The sequence below is a fragment of the Drosophila kikkawai genome, chromosome X (assembly GCF_030179895.1).
Source record: "Drosophila kikkawai strain 14028-0561.14 chromosome X, DkikHiC1v2, whole genome shotgun sequence".
In the NCBI taxonomy this organism is placed as follows: domain Eukaryota; kingdom Metazoa; phylum Arthropoda; class Insecta; order Diptera; family Drosophilidae; genus Drosophila; species Drosophila kikkawai.
In genome coordinates, this window is record NC_091733.1 from 16,189,940 (window position 1) to 16,208,970 (window position 19,031).

The following is a 19,031-nucleotide window of genomic DNA, read 5'->3' on the forward strand; positions in this document are numbered from 1 at the left end:
ATTTTGCTTTGTTACTTCTCAGGCTTCCGCTCTGGCTCTTCTTTATTTTTTCGCAATTGTCAACTGCCTGTCACACCAACACCAACACCCCCAGAACCCACCCCCCCACCACCCCTTCTGGGCTACACCCTTGTGTTGTCTTCATTTGTGCAATCTTTTCTTTTTACTTCGCGTCGCCATTTGATAAGTTTGACAGCGGCTACTTCTCGGTCCCTGAGCCGCCCTCTTTCCTTGCCACTCTTCAAGTGCTACACTGAAAAAAATTTAAGAAAAACTTAAGGTAATAATAGTTTAGAAACTTTCTCTTAATGCCTATCATTCTCATTTTTTCTGATGAATATTATTCAATGATTAATTTAATGATTATGTGGAAATTCGAACCTCCTCAACTACCTAGTTTCTTCCAGTGCACCCTTCACCTTTCCCTCTTTTTTCCGCTCTGTATTGTTGTGCAAATAAGCAGCGCTCAGGCGTCAAACTGAAAATAAATGAGCCAAAAGTGGTGAGCAGCCAAGGGCCAAGGAGATGGCACTGAGCTGGAGGGGGGGACGCGGATGATATTCTTGTTGCTGAAGTGAAAACAAATTAACTATCTCACGCTGAGTTTTTGTTGCCGGCCGGGAAAACAAGACACACACACACAGACAGAGAGAGTAGCAAAGAGCCAGGGGAAAGGACACTGGGACACAGGATACGGATAAGGAGACAAAGACGCAATCGCTAGGCTCAGGCAAACACTCGCCAAAATGGCTCTGAGAATTGTCCAAGTTGACAGCTCTGTTGATTCAGCATTAAGGCCGGCGAAAATTTCAGGGGGGAAGGGAAACGGAGTGGAGAACCTGTCACTATTAAAATGCAGGGATTATGTTCTCAAAGCCAAGGAACAGGGACACAGCTCTACGTATGTATGTCCCGGGAAATATAATTTGCCTTACTATTCTGAATCTGAGCAGCTTTTCAGTAGGAGTTCACTTCGATCTAGAGTATCCCATATCCCATATTAATCTCAACTCTGGGATGGAAATTATTATTATTACGAAATCCTTTCACAGTTTTCAAATAAGACATATTTCCCAGTTACTTTTGAGTCGCATTTTCCCCCCGCTTTCCCTTTGTTTGCTGTCCAATTTCGTTGTTTGCGTTTTGTTGCTTTTAAAAGTATCTTTTTTATTCTTTTTTTTTTTGGGACTGACACCTGTTGATGGCCTGCAAATGAGATTTGCCAAACACAGATGAAGATGGCCAAGAAGTTGAAATGTAAAAAACAACGAAAAAAGAACAAAGGAGAGAGAGAGAGAGAGAGAGGCAAGTGGAAGCTGAATTGGCGTTTTATGTGCACAATTTTATGCTAATGCCCTGCCATGGAATTAGCAAACAAATCCACGCACAACTTAAAGCCAGTTGACACACATAGGGGACAGGGAGGAGGAGGCCACACAAATAGAAAATATGAAGTCTGCACTGAAGAAAATTTCTAGGGAGGAATATAAGACACAGAAAATGGTATAGAAATTTTCTAGAATTTATTTTGCAAATATATTTCATTACTATTATTGCAAGTGTCTACTTTTAGTTGACTTTTTTTTTTTTTTTGGGACTACCCTTTTGTTCTCCGTGTACACACCACACAAAGGACTACTAACCAAGGACCAACCAAGAGGGGGAGCTTGTGGCCCAGAGATGTGTCAAAAGGGAGGTGGCTGGCTGGCTGGCTGGCGGGTGCGTCGACCAAGTGGAGTCGCTAAGCCAGTTGGCACCAGTAACAATAACTTAACAGGCAGCCAACAAGCAAAATCTGCTGACGTGCCAGGGCTGCCTGCGTTGCCTTAACGCAGCTGCCAGGGCTGCCCTCGTCACCAGAAGACGCCACTCCAGGTCCAGGTCCCCGCCCTTGCCCCAAGATGTTACATTTCAATTGAAAGGATTTACATTTTGTTGTCATTCTTTTCAGCATTTTGTTTTACAGCTTAGGCTGCTTGTTGCCTCCCTCCCAGGACAAGCCATAATTGTGTGGTCTCCAAGTTGGGAAGCTTCAACTTTCCCAGCCCTGGAATATGTCAACGAGCTGCTTCTGGATTTACTCCATGTAAATGTGACCCGAACTCGAATATGTTTATGAATATTATTTAGTACCAGAAACCATTTAAATAAATGATGAGCTTTACCTATTATATCCAGTTTTGGTGGCTTTTTGATGCCTATCATCGCTTGGCTCTGCCATTCGCACTTCATTTCGCTGATTTAAAACATTTTTCCGACAGCTTCCACGCTCCGTTGGCCATTAATTTGGCTCAAAACGAATTTAACTCAACTCGACTCGAAAATTCAGCCCGGGGCCACTCGACTGATTCACTGCGGTTCACTCATTTGCAGTTACTTGTCTAATGGCATTTTAATTGTCTCTCGAAAGCGAGTGTGTTCGCCATCGTCATCACCATGGCAGTGCGCCACCTAGCGGCGGGCGGGGGCATAACAAGCTTACAAATCCACCCGCAGCAGTTCCACCCACAAGTTCGCAACCAGAAGTTTTTATTTCGAAAATAAACTCATTTTAAATACTTTTGCCAACAATTTGCCATAATTTGGCTCATTTCCTACAACACACGACGTTGCCAGCTTTGTCACTTTGCTGGGAGGGGTAGGGGGGAGGTGTGGCTGAATGAAGGGAGGGTGAAGGGAGGGTTGAGTAACCCCCCTCCTTCTACTGCAAACTTTTGCGTGTGCTGTGCCAGGGGGCGTGGCAAGTTACCACCGCCCATCGCTGTTGCTGTTGCTGTTGCTTGCACATTTTGGCATTGTGTGTTAAGTTCTTAAGCGCTGCCAAAAACTTGAGCCCGAGCAGGCAACCCTAAGGCGGCAGCCCCGGAAATGCCACCCCCACCCCGCACAGCACACACATAAAATAGTTGAAATGTGACAGTTGTGAAGCGAGGGGAATCGACGCTTGAAGAACCCTCTCTCAGCCAAAGGAGTTGTCCCAGAAATTGTTTAAGCATAAACGAATTGAAATATATGGCCTTTATGCTGACACGTAGTAGGTGGTTTCGTTAAATAACAACATGAAGTGTCTTTAATGCATAAAGCAGTCTTGTTTTCAAGTAATTTTAGTAAGCGAGGTAACTGTGCTACTGGTTTGGCCACAATTTTCCCAAGAAAACCACTCTTAATATATAATTTAATTTTATTGTTAATATTTTCACTTTCCAGGGTATCAGCGTGAAAAAGTGCCGCCTATGCAGTTACATCAAGGTTGGGCGGTGCAGTTGCCACTTTATTACAGGGCAAAAACTGAGCCTGAGGCGAAAGACGAGGGAGGAGACATCTCATTCTTGTCTAGGGTCCCAACGTTTTTTGGCCTGTTTGCATAATTTCCCAAAGTGAAGCAACAATTGAGGGTGGCGGGGGAGTACAGACACAAAAAGCGAAGAGACTGAAAGAAAAACTAGTCAAGTCTTGGAAAAAATATAAAGAAAATCTAGTAAAACGAAATTTCAAATATATTTTCTATGAAATTATTTCAAGAATTCCCCCATTCATGTCCAGTTTTTTCTTTCAGTGGCTGGGCTCATATTTATTGAACAGTTCAGTTCGAAAGACGTTGAAGTTAGAGGAGCCCAAGTCAAAAGGAAAAAGGACATAAAGGAGAGCTGGCGAAAGGCTGAGGGAGACGCCAGCGAGGGCTCCACACAATGGACTCCCTTATGTCTTCAAAAATTACATTTTAAGTTCTGAAATTACAATACAAAATTGAAATATCTTATTTCAACGCTGCAGTTGAAGGCAATTTTTCACGCACAACCAGGGGGTTGAGTTCCAAGGGGCCAAAGGATGCCACCGGAAGCCACAGCAAGGACGAAGAAAACGGAGACAGGGACAGGGTATAGTGGCAGCTAACGAGCCGCATGGCAGACAAAAACTTTACGGAACTTATCAAGCAGCTCCTCGCCACGTGTGTGAGTGTGTGTGCGCCTCCGTATCCTTTTGCATTTATGAAAATGTAATAATAACAAAAGACGCAATGCAGACGCGCCGGCAATAAACTGAAACTGAAAACAAACACTGCAGCCGGGAGAACAAGGAGCGGGCAGCATATGTGTATGTGGCAGCCCAAGACAAACATATGGCTCGCCGAATGCCAAATGCAAAATGCAAAATGCAAAATGCAGATTCCCCTCAAGTGTAACTGTATCCCGCCAAAACTTTTGCCTCTAACGAAATTTTCAACTTGGAAAAATTTGTCAAAACAAATTATCATAAAATACTTATCAGGAGGGAAAGAGAAAAGGAGCATCTTCAAGGAGCCAAAACTAAAAGAACAATTAAGAGTTGTCAGCTATTTCTAGCTTACTTTTTAGAAGACACACATTAACTAATTTGTAATATATAACTTTAATTAATTGATTTAAAATATTTATAAAGATTTTCTTAGTTCAATATTACGGTAAAACAACTTCTCAACTGAGTTTCAACTCTAAGATCTTTGGTTTCTTACAAAAACTCTATTCAATTCCTTGCCGAATGTAGGTAAATATAAAAGACTTGCCGGTTTCTTACCCAAATTCCCCGTTTAAACTTCAACTGGACTCTGAAAGGGGGAACCAGAGATGTAATTAAAGTGAACTTGCTCTGAAAAGAAGAGCCCTCAGAGCTGAATTCAAATAAACTAGGACGCGAAGTTCACCTTCCCCGGAAACTGGCCCCGCTCCCACCCAGCACACACCCCCGCCAGGGCCCCTTGAGCAAATGAAACTCCAATTAGCAGCACAAATCAAAGTCAGACAGTTTCGTTTGGAGGACAAGTGGCATCAACAACATCGAGAAACCCAGAAACCAAAAACCAAACCGAACTAAACAAAAAAAAAAAAAGTGAAAAAACAAAAAAGAAATAAAGCTAACTGTGGCCCTACTGAATTTGTATGCCCTTTTAGATTGTGATTAGATAATTAATAATATATTAAAATTATATTAAAAAGAGGAAAATAATTTGTAAAAAATAAAGTATTTTTATAGATTATTTTTTATATTTTTATCGTGTGGTAAATTGTTGTATTTTTGGGGAATTGTTTTTAGAATATTTTAATTAATTTGTTAAATTTATTTTATTGCTTGTTTCGAGGAGTTTAGATCTGTCTTGCTGAAAGGCAACTTATATATGTTTTAGGTTTAGAATATATATACTTTATAGGGTCAGAAATGACTCCTTCTTTGCTTTGCCAACTTCTAACCAAAATTATAATTCCCTGCAAGGGTATGAAAAAGGAAAAGTTACAAAAAAGTTAAAGTTTCTGGCATTAAATTGCTAAAAACGAGAGAGAAAGCCAGGGGCGTCCAGCGTGATATCGGCGAAAAAAAAAAAAAAAAATTCCGGGGGATTTTCAAAGGGGGCTTCATGTTGAGAGTTTGCTGCGATATTTTGCCTTTGATAGAAAAACAATTTTTCTACTCCATTTCACGCGTTCAAGGCAGAACCATAAAATCTGCTGGCTAGAACGGAAGGCGGGAGGGGGAAAATCACTCAGTAGGGGAGGGGCAGGGGCGTGGGCAGACTGGGGGGTAAGGGGGACAGAATCGTCAGCGTAAAGATGCCGCCAGACCGATAAACGCTAGAAATGAAATAACAATAAAAACCAATTTTTTATATCGAACACCAAACTGAAGTTAAGTCCTCTCCCTTTCGCACACAAACACTTGGGGAAAAACACACGTTTTGAAGCCTAAATAAAAAATATTGAAAATAGAGAAGATTTTATTTAGAAATAGTATGGAATTTATTTTTGAATAAAATTGAAGTTCACCTACTAAAAATATGTTTCTTCGGGAATTTTTATATTTTTTAAAAGGGGAAATTGGCTTTAATTATGATTAAGTTTTTATAAATATTTTTTAAATTATATGTATATACATATATGTATAAACCATTTTATAATCCAGTTTGCTATATTTATTAAATGGGAATTATTATTAATATTTATTCTTTTTCAAATAATAATAATTATTAAAATTATCCCAAGAACAACTATTGAATATTCCACCTTTTTGTGTATCAAAATTTTCTCCCAGTGTACACTCGCCCCCTTCACGCTCTCCCCGCCTCTGGCGAAAGTTTTCCTGTCTGTGTGCGAGTGGTGTGCCGACCCAATTTACTGTGGCCTCGTCGTTGTTACCGTTCAATGGCCATTTCTTGCAGTGTACAAATTTCGATTTGCAAACGAAACGAGAGCCCTGGCAAAATCCGAAAAAGAGCCAATATCTGGAGAGTATATGTACATCATTATCCACAATGACTATAAATCCAATTGGCTTTGCTTTGTTTAGTATTTGTTATTTGTTATTTGCTGTTTGCTGTTTGCTTAGCAGCTCAATTAATTCATAAAGGGAAGCAGCGCCGGCGAAAGATACAAAATGTATCCACTGGTTCATTAGTTAGAACCTGCTCGCTTAATTTTATGGACACGTTGTTCTCGGGACGGGTTTTTGGGACCCCTTCCGCCCCTCCACACCCCATCAAATGGCTGCTAAAAACTTTTGTCAATAGATGGGGAAAAATGTAAAAAATATAAAGCCTCCGAGTAGAGACTGGTTTCTTTTTTTTCGTAGGGGATAGGACAGGGGCTCCGGCAGGTGTTCCAATCGAGAGACGAGGGTATTCCAACTGACCTACAGCGCGTACATTGACGTTGAACTTCAAAAAACTTGACCATGGCGATGATAGAGTCGCCTCAGCGAGATATTAGCGGAAATTGAAGACTAAACCCAGACGGAATACTCACTCATGTGAGGGTCGATGATGGGTTATTCCCAGAATGATTACAGACGAGACTCAATGATTGGCAAAAGTATTTGAAACTATTTGTATTTCTGGATATATCATTGTATATATTTGTAAATATTTTTTAAAGCTTTTTTTCCATCATCTCTTATTTCTAATTTGCATATTTATTTATTAGCCACGCTTAAAACACCTTTAAGTCGCCAAATTTACATAATCTTTCTGTTTTTCTTCAATTGTATTTGAACAATCTTCAGAAGTAGGCAGGAACAAGGATCAGTTAACTACAAGGAGTTTGAAATAAGAAAATAAATATTAAATATATTTTAAAATATTATAAATATTATATAAATTTTAGCTTTCTTCTTTTATGTATCATTCACCATTTTATCTTGTATAAAATAATAATAATATTTATATAAGAATCCCCGTCTCGTATTATTTTTTGGGACTTTCTATCTTAAGTGATTCAAATATATACCTCGATCCATCGCTAAGCCTTCGATTCCCCCGCCAAAAAAAACCCCCTGGAAAGGCTTAGAGAAAATCTCAAATCTTGTGATCCAAACAGGAAAAAAAAAATTAAAAAACAAACGAACATACAGACAAAGTCTAACAGTGATCAGCCAAAGTGTTATTTTATTCCCCTCTCCGAAACGAGTTTTACGTGAATTCGGTGATTTTTTTTTGGGGTCTCCGCGTAGCCGAACAATGGGCGTGTTGACGGCTGGACGTCAAGTCGGGCGTTAATTATTGATTAGTTTAAAGCGCGATTACCAAACCGGCAGCGGGCTTAGAACGAAACGGAACGTCCGACTCTAACCAACTTCAAACGCGCTCTTCCAAAAATAAAAAAACAAAAAAAAATTAAAATAAAAACAAAATAAAAACCCGAAAAAGCTAGAGATAAAGAGAGGTACACCGCGAAAATAAAAGAGTTTTTAAACGAATTTTAACAGTGGCGCTGGAAATTATATTTATATATTTCTATTCCTACTTCGTGACTTTTTTTTTGGTGGCTTACAATTTAATTGTTTTAATTTTTTGTATTTTTTTTTTAACTAACCAAAAGGAGATAAATAAATGTGAAAATGAATTATTTATATTAAGATCTGGTTAATAATATTTATAAACCTAAAATAAATATTTTTAGAATTTTTTACAAAACATATTTGGCTGAAACTTTGATGGACACAAAAAACATGTTAAAAAGTGATAATTAACCTCAAAGAAAAATTCTTAAAATAATTTAAACAATTTTAAAAAGCGTCTCCTTTCATTAAAAATAAATAAAAACACCATTAATATAAATAAAGTCCTTTTCCAAAAAATACAAATATATTTTCTAGGAAAGCTGTTGAATTTTCTGGCCTTCAAAATCGGTTATTTTTATCCATTTCCCTGAAAAAAACGGCCCTTACGCGAGTCCCAAGCTTACACATTTTTTTTCTGTGTTGTGAGAGGTGACGGCAAACTGGAGGAACAACAAACTGAACATCGACAACGACAACGGCGACGAGACCGCAAAAATACACGGTCGGAGAGACAATAAAAGTCGGCCAGCGGCCAAAAACGCGCTCATTTCATTGCGTGCGCTGTTTTCGCAACGGCGGAGAGGGCACTACGGCAACGGAATACGGATTGAGGAATACGGCATACGGTGTACGGAGCACGGAGCACGGAGTACGGGAATACGGTAGCAGCAGCGCGGATACGCAGATACGGATACGGATACGGAGAGCCAGGATGCGACACGCATTTGTTGGATTAATTGTGTGCTGGCTGGCAGTTTGTCAACCGCAAGGTAAATATTTTTGGAATACGCCACATAGACAGGATAATGACAGGATATATACCCGTACGCATACAGGGGCGCATGCACTGGGAGAAAAAACTAGGGAGGGTTTGATCAACACAAATAAAATCTGAAGAAGAGAGTTAAGAGTTGAGTGGTATCATATCTAATATATATATCATATATATCTCTAATTGATAAACAAAAACTTCTTAAAATATTAAGTGCTTTTATTTTGATATAATTTACATATATATTTGGCTCAGTGCATACATTGACATGCTGGGGGCTTTGTTATTACAGCAATAATTGCAAAATTATCGCTGGATTTTCCGCCTACGTGCAATGCATTGTCAACTCTGGAAAACAGGGCCAGGACTCTTTCCTAAACCGAAAGGGAAAGAAATAGGATTGACAGAAAGAGTAGGCTACAGAGGGAGTGTGTGTGGTATGTGTTGTGTCCGGGAGGGGGGGCTTGAAATAGGATTTTGCATTGCGGCTTAAAGGTTGCTCTGGGTTTTTGCGGAGGCACATATTAAGCCATATTTGATAAGGTAAACACGGGCTTTGGCAGATCGGAATTCGCATTTACTGTTGTTACTTGAAAGCACCATAAAGTGTTTGAAATTTTAAATTTATAAGAAAACTGTTTAATTTTTATTAACAATTTGCAAATTATAATCATACAATATCAATATTTAATCTAGATAAAGATCAGTTCTTAATAGAAAATCATTTAGAATTTTAAATTATTTAGCATTTGGACATCTGCCTTTGAATACCAGTTTGAAGATCATCTTTTACAGAAACAAATTATTGAAAGCCTTATAAGAACCAGTTGGATCTTCTAATAAACAAATTCCATCTCTCTTCTTTTGAGAAACCAGCTCTCCAGCCATCTCTTTCGTTTTAGTGCGATCTTTCGAATAAAAAAACAATGAAAAATTAAAGAACATTAAGACTAAAAAGTATAATTAAAAGGGAAAAAGAGAAAAATAATATAAAGAAAGAAAATAAAATAAAAAGGAAAAGAGAACATGAACTAAAAGTAGAACAAGTTTTGTAAAAAGAACAATCTTTGACTTGTGTAAATTTTCATCGAGTTTTTCTCTCAATTATTCTGCATTTTATTCATTATTTCAACTCAAGATGAGTTCTATAATTTCAACAATTTATATTAACTCACTTCCAGCTGAGGCGCAGTTCGGATTCCAGCCACAGGTATATAGACAGCCGCAATATTATCAGCCTCAGGCCTACCAGCCTCAGGTTTACCAGCAGCCTCAGGTTTATCAACCTCAGGTTTATAGACAACCGCAGGTTTATCAGCCTCAGGTGTATCAGCAACCCCAGGTTTATCAACAGCCCCAGGTTTACCAACCACAGGTGTATCAGCAGCCGCAGGCCTACCAGCAGCCCCGCCAGCGCCAGGGATCCGTTTCCAAGGCCAACACAAATGCCTACGAGCGGCAGGTGGACTTTGGCAACAATGTGGAGTACACCCAGGGCTTGTCCAACTCCCGGGCGGTAACCAAGCAGAATGGCCAGCGAGTGGTGACCAACAGCCAGGCACAGACGCGGGACATCGACCTTGGGGGCCTGCAGATCGGCAACACGCTGACCAGGTCGCGAACAAACGCCAACGGAGCTGTGTCCCAGGGCGTGGCCAATCAGTTCAGGATCGGTAACCTTGGCCTAGGGGCCTCCCTGTCGCCACAGAATCTCCAGAACGGCTTCGGTCTGCAGCGGGGAGCCGATGGCGACCTGCGCCTTGGCCTGGGTGTGCTCAACCTGGACCTGGACCGGAACGTGGCCAACTCGAACACCCTGTCGCAGGCCCAGGTGAATGCCCAGGGCAAGGGAGTCAAGGCCGGCTCCTCCAGCAACACGCAGTCGAATACGCAGCAGTACGGTGGCGTCACCGTGACGGACACGCGCTCCAACTCGAATGCCTTCGGCAAGGCGCGACGCGGCCAGACCTCGGCCAGCACGGGAGGATTCGGTGGCAATGCCGCCACCAATGGCCAGACCTTTGGCGGTCCCTTCCAGCGCGTGGTGCGCCAGCAGCCGGTGGCCTACAGGCGGCCCAAGAGGAGGGCCCAGTTCGTGCCCTTTGGCTATCCGGAAGGCGGCTTTGGACCAGGTCCATTTGCGGTGGGCCTGGATAGGCCCCGTCGCCAGTTTGGCGGTGGCTTTGGCGGTTTCGGAGGAGGTAAGCAAATATATACCGAAAGCTATTGAGACTTTTCAAGCTGATGCCTTCCCTAGGTCCTGCCTTTGGCGGACCCCAGTTCGGAGGAGGCCAGTTCGGCGGTGGACCCCAGTATGGCGGCTTTGGAGGCTTCCAGCAGCCGCAGCAGCCGCAGCGTAAGGGCAACAAGAACCAGGCCAATGGCAATGCCAATGCCCAGGGTGGACCCGGATTCAACCAGCAGGCCTCTACGAATAACCACGCCAGTCCCGGCAACACCGGCAGCAGCAGCATCAGCTCCAACCTGGCCCAGGACGGTAGCAGCGGCCAGGTGAGCTCCGCCAACACCAACACACACAACAGCCAGACGGCTGGCGGCTTCGAGAGCGGCCAGAACTCGCAGAGCCAGGCGCTGAACTTCAGGCCGGGTGAGCAGCAGGCCTCCAGTGCCAATGCCAACACGCAGCACACGCAGCAGGGCGGCCGGGACACTGTCGCCTCCAACAGCGGCTCTACGGCCACCAACAACAACCAGTTCGGCCAGTCGACGAACACGGCCAACACCAACTCGCAGGTGGTGCGCGATGGCAACCGGCAGGACGCCACCAGTGATGCCAACAGCCAGAGCATCTTCCAGGGCAACAATGGCCAGGGTGATGCCTCGGCTCTGACGAATGCCCAGACCAGCTCCCAGAAGGGACCCGGCGGCTTTGTGAGCAACTCGGCCTCGAGCAGTGCCACGGCCACCGCCACCAATGGACAGTCGGCCAATGCTAACGCCAATGCCAATGCCGGCGGCGGTGGCTTCGGGGGTGGTTCCGGGGCGAATGCCGGCGCCAATGGCGGTGGTTTCGGTGGCGGCGGAGGCGCCAATGCCAACAGCAATGCCTTTGGTGGATTTGGCGGTGGCTTCGGCTTTTATGGACGTTAGTTGTACACATTTTTTAAGAGCTCCAAAAAAAAAACCAACACCTTCTTTTTTTTTGTCACCCGCGCAAGCACGAGAATAAAGAATGCATTTCGTTAATTTACACGGCACTGGTTGCACCATGCTTTTGGCTGGCACTGTTGATATCAAATCGAAATTGTTGAATCGAAATTCCAGGAGCAATTTTGAGTGTTAAATGTTGTTAAAAATGGTGCTTATAGTTGTTGAGTGTTAATGTTGTTGAGTGTTGTAAATTGTTGTTGAAGGATGTTTAGAGATAATCTAACCTTGGACTTTTTGTTTCCCCGTCATATTCTAAACCCCTCTAGTTCGCCATCGGGCACAGCAACAGGTTCGTCTGCAACGCTGGAGACCCAAGTCCCTAAATGGGAGTGACACTTCCCCTAGAAGTTCCTCCAGCAGCTCCTCCATCAATGACAACTTTGAGTACGTATACTTCAATAGCTCCTCGCGCTTGGAGGACCTCGAGTCCGGCTCCGGCTCGGACTTGAGCTCCCTAAATACCTCGGTGGAGGCCTTTGGGCCTTACGATACAACCCAGCGCCAGGGTCGTACCTTTGGCGTGATCTACGACTGGATTACGGGCCTCTTCAACTCCTGTGTCTCGCCCTGCACCCTGGAGGCCTTCCAGAAGCAGACCTGCTGCGAGACATATGTGGTGGATCCTTCGTATCCTTCGTATCCACCGCCACCTCCACTTCCACCTCCACCGCCACCGCAGAGCTGCTGCACTCCCGTGCGGCCCTATCCGCCACCTCGACCTCTTCCACCGCCACCGCCGCCGCCGCCACCACCACCCATGCCCCTCTATCCCCCTCTGTATCCCAACAACAAGACGCCCGTGGTGGTAGTGGCCACGCCCATTAACTGCTGCACCGTCTGCACCTACACCTATTACGGCCCGCCGCCCTGTGGCCGCTTGTACAACAACAACAACAACAACAGCAACGGCAACGGCAACGGCAAGAAGGTGATCTATGTGCCGCCGCCCTACTATGGACGCTGACGAGGAGCTCTTGATGTTAGTAATAAATAACATACCCTTCTATCAATTTTAAAGCTAAACTCAGAAACACTTTGTACTTTTTTAAGCCATTAAAAAAAAAAAATAAATACAACTTTTACCAACCAACTTGCGTTTATTTGTACAAGTTCTTGCCATCAAGTTGCTCTTTACTTTGCTCTTAAATTACAAATCGCTGAGGTAAAAATGTACACTTAATTTCCAGGACTGCCGGCAGACTTTTTGTGTGCTAACAAACTGCATTGTTAAAGTTTCGGAAAAGTAGACTCTCGAATGTGACAAAACGGAAAAGTCCCTTTTGTTTGCATTCCCTACGCCTGGCTAATTTGGAAAACGCTTGCATAATCTCAGTGAAAAGGGGACGGAGACACGGAGACGCCGGCGGGAACGAGGCTTTTGCTGTCAAAAATGCGGCAAATAAGACACACGACAGGGAGGGGGGTGGGTGGTGGTTGTCGTGGGGTATAGGCGATTGCCCTAAGAAGGAAATAATGTAGTGATACCCTGGGAGTGAGGAAGTACATTTTCTAATAAGCCACAAGAACAGCTTCTGTTGAGGCAGAAGTACTTTAATAATTAGGTTAAAAATTAACTTATTCAATACATTCTTATAATACAAAGTGATAAAAATTAAAAACAATATTTTAAGATATTTTTTACTTGAATAAACCTTGAGGAAAAGTTTATTTCAATAGTTTCATCAGACATTTTCAAGTCTAGATCACACCCACAGATTTTTTTCTAGCCGCCGGAAAGTATGCAATTAATTTTAGAAACCTCTTTCCCGACTTTAAAGGGTATTCCCCTCGTCGTGGCCTTCTAGAGGAATCCCAGGCCAACGTATCCCATCTTTGTTTCGCTTTTGTTGTGCGCCCTGGCCCGGGTTTTCTTTTCGGGCCTCTTGTGCCGTTGACTTTTGCGCCTAAGCAAAATTTGTGCCATGTGTTTTGTGGCCGCTTTGTTTGTTGGCCTGGCTAAAAATTTGCTGGCAGGCTGCCACACACGAGGACATCAGCGGCGAGGCTGAAACTGAAACTGAGACTGAGACTGAGCCTGGGACTGGGACTGGGACCGGGGCTGATCCTGGAACCGAAACTGAGGCACAGACACAGGACATGTCACGTCAGCGGCACAAAGCCCGAGCACAAAGGCCTGATAACTGCAGTCGCCTGATAAGCGGCATTCCCGAAACAAGGACATTCCACCCACTCGAGAACAGGCGGAGAAATTGTTGGTCCCCGAGGAAAATATATACTCCAAAAAACCAAGAGTCCTTCCATCAGATTTCTGCTGGCTTCTCTCAGTGTACACGAAACAGGAAGAGGAACAGGAACAGGAGCCGCTTGAGACTCTCTTCCCACCCGGAAGCACATGTCGCCCCTTTTGTCATTTCGCTCATAACGTTAATTTATATTCAGTTCAGTCTAAAAAAAAAATATTGCCAGTGGTAGTGGTACAGTGAAGTCCGTGTGACAGCCATCGAGGGGAGTAGGGGGAAGTCGGAGGATAAAAGTGGTGGGCGCTAGCCTAGATCCTAGTCCTGGGAGCTGCGCCTCCTCAGTTGAAGTACTGCTGTTGGCGACGACGCAGGGCCGGGGTGGCGGCCACAAAGCGACGGCCGGAGATACCCGAGCCGGAGCCGGACACCGACACGGAGCCATCGTTGGCGGAGTACAGCAGCAGGGGGATCTCCTCCACGCTGGTCTGCTGCTGCTGGGCGGAGTTTCGCACTCCGGAGCGGAGCAGCTCGTCGGCGGAGAGACGACGCAGGGCTGGGGCGGCGACCGGAGTTGATGCTGCCACTGGGCTGGCGGAGGCAACGCCCTCCAGCAGCTGATCCTCATCGTTCTCGGGCTGGTCCAGGACCAGATCCTCGGGCTGGGCCACGGCAATACTGTTGCCAACGGGAGCATCGCCCTCGTGGTCGGCCGAGGAAATGGAGCTGCTCTGGAGTAGGGCCTCGATGTTCTCCAGGTTGGACAGACCGTTGATCTGGAGCTGGTCATGGAGCTCGCTGGGAATGGCAATGGCCTGGACGTCCTTGTGGCCAGAGATGCCGTTGGGCGTGGGAATAAACTGGACATTCTCGGGAATCTGATCGGTGGGATAGACGGGCACCAGCTCGGCCTCGTTCTCGTTGCTCGACTTCAGCAGGATCAGGGAGATGGGTACGATCTTCTTGAACTTCAGCAGGACCAGCTTCTTGATGGCCACCGCTCCGGGGAAGACGCGTCCCTGGGGACCGGCATGGGGCTTGGCGATGAGGGCACGCTGTCCAAAGTGCTGGCGCCGGTGTCCAGGAACATGACGGGCTGTGGATTATAAATTATATATTTTCAATTTCAAGCTTTTAACTAATGATTGCCAGCTGGGTTATTCGATAATGATCGTATCGGAGAGATTACTGATAGCTCTTGTCCCGAAGCCAGCGACCTCTAACTCACCTTCGCTGAGGGCCAACAGAGCCAGGCCAATGGCCAGAAGAGTTGCCAACTTAATTGCCATAATGACGGGGATGCTGGAAGCCTAGATGGATTCTGGGGACTGGGACTTGGACTTGGACCTTGGTGCGTCGCTGGGCGAGTGACTCTATTAAATGGTTCAACAAGTGCCCGGCAAGACATTTTATACATGGGAGGAACGTTCACATTCACCGGATGGCGAAACGAGACGACAGAGACACATAAAAATCACCCGAGAAGACAATAGAAATTTCGCCAGCCAGAAGACGCGGACAGAACGCAGAATGGGATTGGATTGGGATTGGATTTTTTGGAAAGGGGGTGAGAAGAAGAATGGTCTGCAGGCCGATTGGCCAATTATTAAACTATGCAAATGCTCGACTGATTTATGCACGGATTTCGGGCCAAAGAACCAAAAGCCAAAAACCAAAAATCGAAAAACCAGAAACCAGAAACCGAAAACAGAACAACATAGAGTCCCCCCCCCCGCAGAACGTTGACTCCATTTCCATTTCCATATCCATTTCCAAGACCAAGAAGTCCATTCGCAGTTGCAGTTTCCTTCACTCCCGCCTCCCCCCGCCCGCCCCCTGTTTGTTGGCTAATTTGCCCCGAAATTTGCATTTTGGGTCGCCTCGAAAATACGATACAAAAAATAACACAAGAAGAAAATAGCAAATGGCCCAGCCGGCTGGGTTTTTGAGCCAATTTTTATTTTTGGGGTCAAAAGTGAGATTCTCAATAAGTCTTTCAGCTTCCAGAAATGGCTGCGAGACATTTGTCACTGTCCCAGGCTCCTCCCTCCGAGGCAGGGTCAGGGCTCAGGGCTCGCCTTCGTGTGTTCCCAATACCGGGCAGCGGACATTTAAATCAATCAAAATGTATCGGGTCCATGGAAATGTATTCTTTTCAAGCCCATTCTTATACAAAAAGGCGGTGCTACTTGGTGCCAGCCATAGAGAGGGTTAACCCATCAAACTATAACTATGATTCCTAATGACTTACAACAAACTGGCCTTATTGTTGGCCTATTCTATGGCATTGTTCGGGTAACAAAGCCAATAACCAGCTATTTATTATAAAAGACCATATATAATTCATTTCTATGAGAAACAAGAAAGCTCTTAGGGAATATTGTATCAGAAAATAATCAAGGAAATTAATTAACTGGGCTTAAAGAAGCTGTTTTAAGGCAGTATTATGTGGTAGCTTAAAGAAGGCAGTAGTTAAAAATGTAGAAAAAATTAAATTAAAAGTTAATTAAAACAGGAATGCTTTTCTTTGATAATTTTTGTTAATTTAACAAACCAGCATCAGGTAAAAAATATTTTTTCCTTAATTTTGGCAATTTAGAAAATTTTAAAATAAGGGTACAAATTATTTATTTTGCTAACAAAGAAACTCCTTAACTGGCTACTTAAGTTCTTAATTAATACTAAATTAATACAAAAAAACAAGAGGGGAAACTATCTTCTTACGCCGAAGATTGTATACCCCTTCGATTTGTAATTAAGAATGCATAGTAAATTATATATATACTTTTTCTTTCCACAATATTTCTCAAATAAAGCTAGAAATAGCAAACGTAACTCTGTATTTTAAAACTTTATTTGATTTAAAAACATATTCCCAAACATATTAAAATTATAAATAAAGAAATTGAGCTTTTATTGAAAAAAAATGTAATCTCTTATATATCCACAACTTATTCAACCATATTATTTTGTGACGCACTGTACCGTAACGAAAAAAAGCTTCATCAAATTTCAAGCTTGACAGCTAAGCCAAACTTTTCCAAGCTGAGCGATCCGAAAGATTTTCTTGGGCTTTCTTCTCAAGTGATTGAATCCTGGCGACCGGAAATCGAAACAATTTATTGATTTTATGATTTATTTTCTATTTATTTTTTTAATGTAGGAACCGACGGAGTGTCTTATCTAATTATGGATTTGCTGTTGGCAATTATTTAAATTTTTCAGTGCTACCGGTGGCGGCGGGGCTGCTGTAATGATGATAGAAACGACCTCAAATAACCGCCCCAACATATTTGCGGCCCATTAAGGGCGACATAAACAAATGTTTTAATAACGAAATTATGCAGAGGAGGTTCAGAAGTAGGAACGCCGTGTATTCATTAGCTTTGAGGCCTCGCAGCGCGAAAAAGATCCGCGCCAACTCCGTTCGTTTCATGCTAATGGAAATGCATAAAAAAAGCATAAATACTCATTAGCCAACTGTATGGGTGTGCGTGTGTCCATGTCTGTCTGTGTGTGTGTGTTCCTATGGTTTATGGCGAAAGAAGAAAGTTGACCCCCCAAGTCGGGGTCACCTCATCTCGACACCTCGGATGCGGGGTCAGCACGGACATATATGTATATATATATTGGAAAGTTAATAGGGAAAGTTATATTTTTAGATCTTGGCTGCAAAAAGATTCCCAGAATTAGCACAATGATCCACTTTCGACGGAAAGAAATCGCCAAGGGAAAACTCATCCACCAAAGTTCAAGGGGGATCTACATTTCTCTAGACCAATTATTAATTATTTTGTATTATCATTTTGAACAAAGATTCGTTGGTTTTAATTTTTAAGTGGAAACAGAAAAGAGAAAAAAGTAAAGCTATTTGTATTAAATTGGATTTTGAAGCTAAATTAATTAATTAATTAAAATTATTTATTTATTTATTATAAGGTAACTTTTGTATTATAACTACTGTACTATTAATTAAATAAATTGAAGGCTAGAAGATATATGTACACTCATAAAAATATGGTCACATAGCCCCAAAACTAAGAAAGATTTTCTCAAATATAGGGCTACTTTCCCTTGGCTACTTCTTAAGAGTGAATTTCTAAACATGAAGCAATTTTAAATAAACATTTTTATGAGTATACTTATTATTTTAATATTTTTATATAATATTTTAATTTATATTTCTAAAGTATCTTAAAGCACAACAAGCTTTGGCTGAAATATGTGATACCCTAAAGAGGGATTTTTAAATATAACAGAAAACTGGTAAACTATTGGGTAAATATATAGCTACAGGAATATGGTTCTTCACTTAAAAAATATAGGAACTTTTCAACAGCTTTGGTGTTCTTAAAACTATCAAATCTATGAGTTTAAATATCCTTACAAATAATAAAAATTAAAATAACTGAAAAAGTTCCTTGCAAACTGAAATTTTTAAAATCTAAAAAGTTTTAATCTTTGTATATTTAAAATAATAATTCGACTTATATAAATCACAGCTCAAAATAATTAACAACGAAGAATAATAAAATTAAATGATATAGAGTAATGTATAATGTAGCATAGATATTATATAAATATATAGAATAATGCCTATATATTAACTAAAACTTAAATCTATGGCTTCAAAGTAAGTTTGAAATTATTAGAAAATTTTTGTTTTTAAATTGTAAACATTTTCTAAAAACAAAAATTCTCAAAAATGTATTTATAATAATAAATACATATTCTCGAGTTGATAAATCATAAAATTGACTAGTAAATATCATAGAAACTGACCGAAAAACGAACAAGCTCTTTAACAAAAAGCCAGCTCATGATGATCGGGTCAAAAATGTCTCCGTTAGGAATTATTTATTTATGGCCTACAGAAAGCTTAAAACAGGAATAAATTAAACAATAAAATTGGCTAAAACTTATTTTCTAAATTGGTAAAAACCAGAGCTCCTTGTTTACTCGAAACCCTTTTCTTCAGTTTACCAAATAAAATAAAAAAAAATAATTCAAAAATAGAATCCATAAACTGCAATAAACTAGTTGAACAAATATTTTCAAAGTTGACTTGGCAACGGAACTGAGACCGC

General features: G+C 42.3%; 2 protein-coding genes across 3 annotated transcripts; one reads left to right on the forward strand and one right to left on the reverse strand.

Moving 5' to 3' along the window:
* The first annotated feature begins 8,412 nt into the window (after window positions 1-8,412).
* Window positions 8,413-12,757, forward strand: LOC108080186 (glycine, alanine and asparagine-rich protein). 2 transcript variants are annotated; one of them, XM_070288641.1, is made up of 4 exons: window positions 8,413-8,573; window positions 9,757-10,776; window positions 10,833-11,681; window positions 12,013-12,757. In XM_070288641.1, exons 1-4 carry the CDS (start codon window positions 8,516-8,518, stop codon window positions 12,708-12,710), a joined length of 2,625 nt encoding a protein of 874 aa, XP_070144742.1. In that variant the 5' UTR covers window positions 8,413-8,515; the 3' UTR covers window positions 12,711-12,757. The 2 variants fall into 2 exon arrangements, with proteins under 2 accessions (XP_070144742.1, XP_070144741.1); XM_070288640.1 differs by lacking the exon at window positions 12,013-12,757 and having other exon boundaries at window positions 9,757-9,785; window positions 9,951-10,776; window positions 10,833-11,868.
* A 1,384-nt stretch (window positions 12,758-14,141) lies between these two features.
* LOC108080080 (uncharacterized) lies at window positions 14,142-15,332 on the reverse strand. Its single transcript, XM_017174663.2, has 2 exons — window positions 15,173-15,332; window positions 14,142-15,040 (listed from the first exon to the last, which is right to left on the reverse strand). Exons 1-2 carry the CDS (start codon window positions 15,231-15,233, stop codon window positions 14,286-14,288), a joined length of 816 nt encoding a protein of 271 aa, XP_017030152.1. The 5' UTR covers window positions 15,234-15,332; the 3' UTR covers window positions 14,142-14,285.
* Between the last annotated feature and the right edge of the window lie 3,699 nt (window positions 15,333-19,031).

Bases quoted from the DNA above. Each gene is read 5' to 3' on its own strand.
- LOC108080186 (XM_070288641.1), top strand. From the start codon at position 8,516: ATGCGACACGCATTTGTTGGATTAATTGTGTGCTGGCTGGCAGTTTGT. The intron at 8,574-9,756 runs GTAAATATTTTT...ACTCACTTCCAG, and splicing joins GGCAGTTTGTCAACCGCAAG to CTGAGGCGCAGTTCGGATTC. The intron at 11,682-12,012 runs GTTAGTTGTACA...AAACCCCTCTAG, and splicing joins TGGCTTCGGCTTTTATGGAC to TTCGCCATCGGGCACAGCAA.
- LOC108080080 (XM_017174663.2), bottom strand. From the start codon at position 15,233: ATGGCAATTAAGTTGGCAACTCTTCTGGCCATTGGCCTGGCTCTGTTG. The intron at 15,041-15,172 runs GTGAGTTAGAGG...TATAATCCACAG, and splicing joins TCTGTTGGCCCTCAGCGAAG to CCCGTCATGTTCCTGGACAC.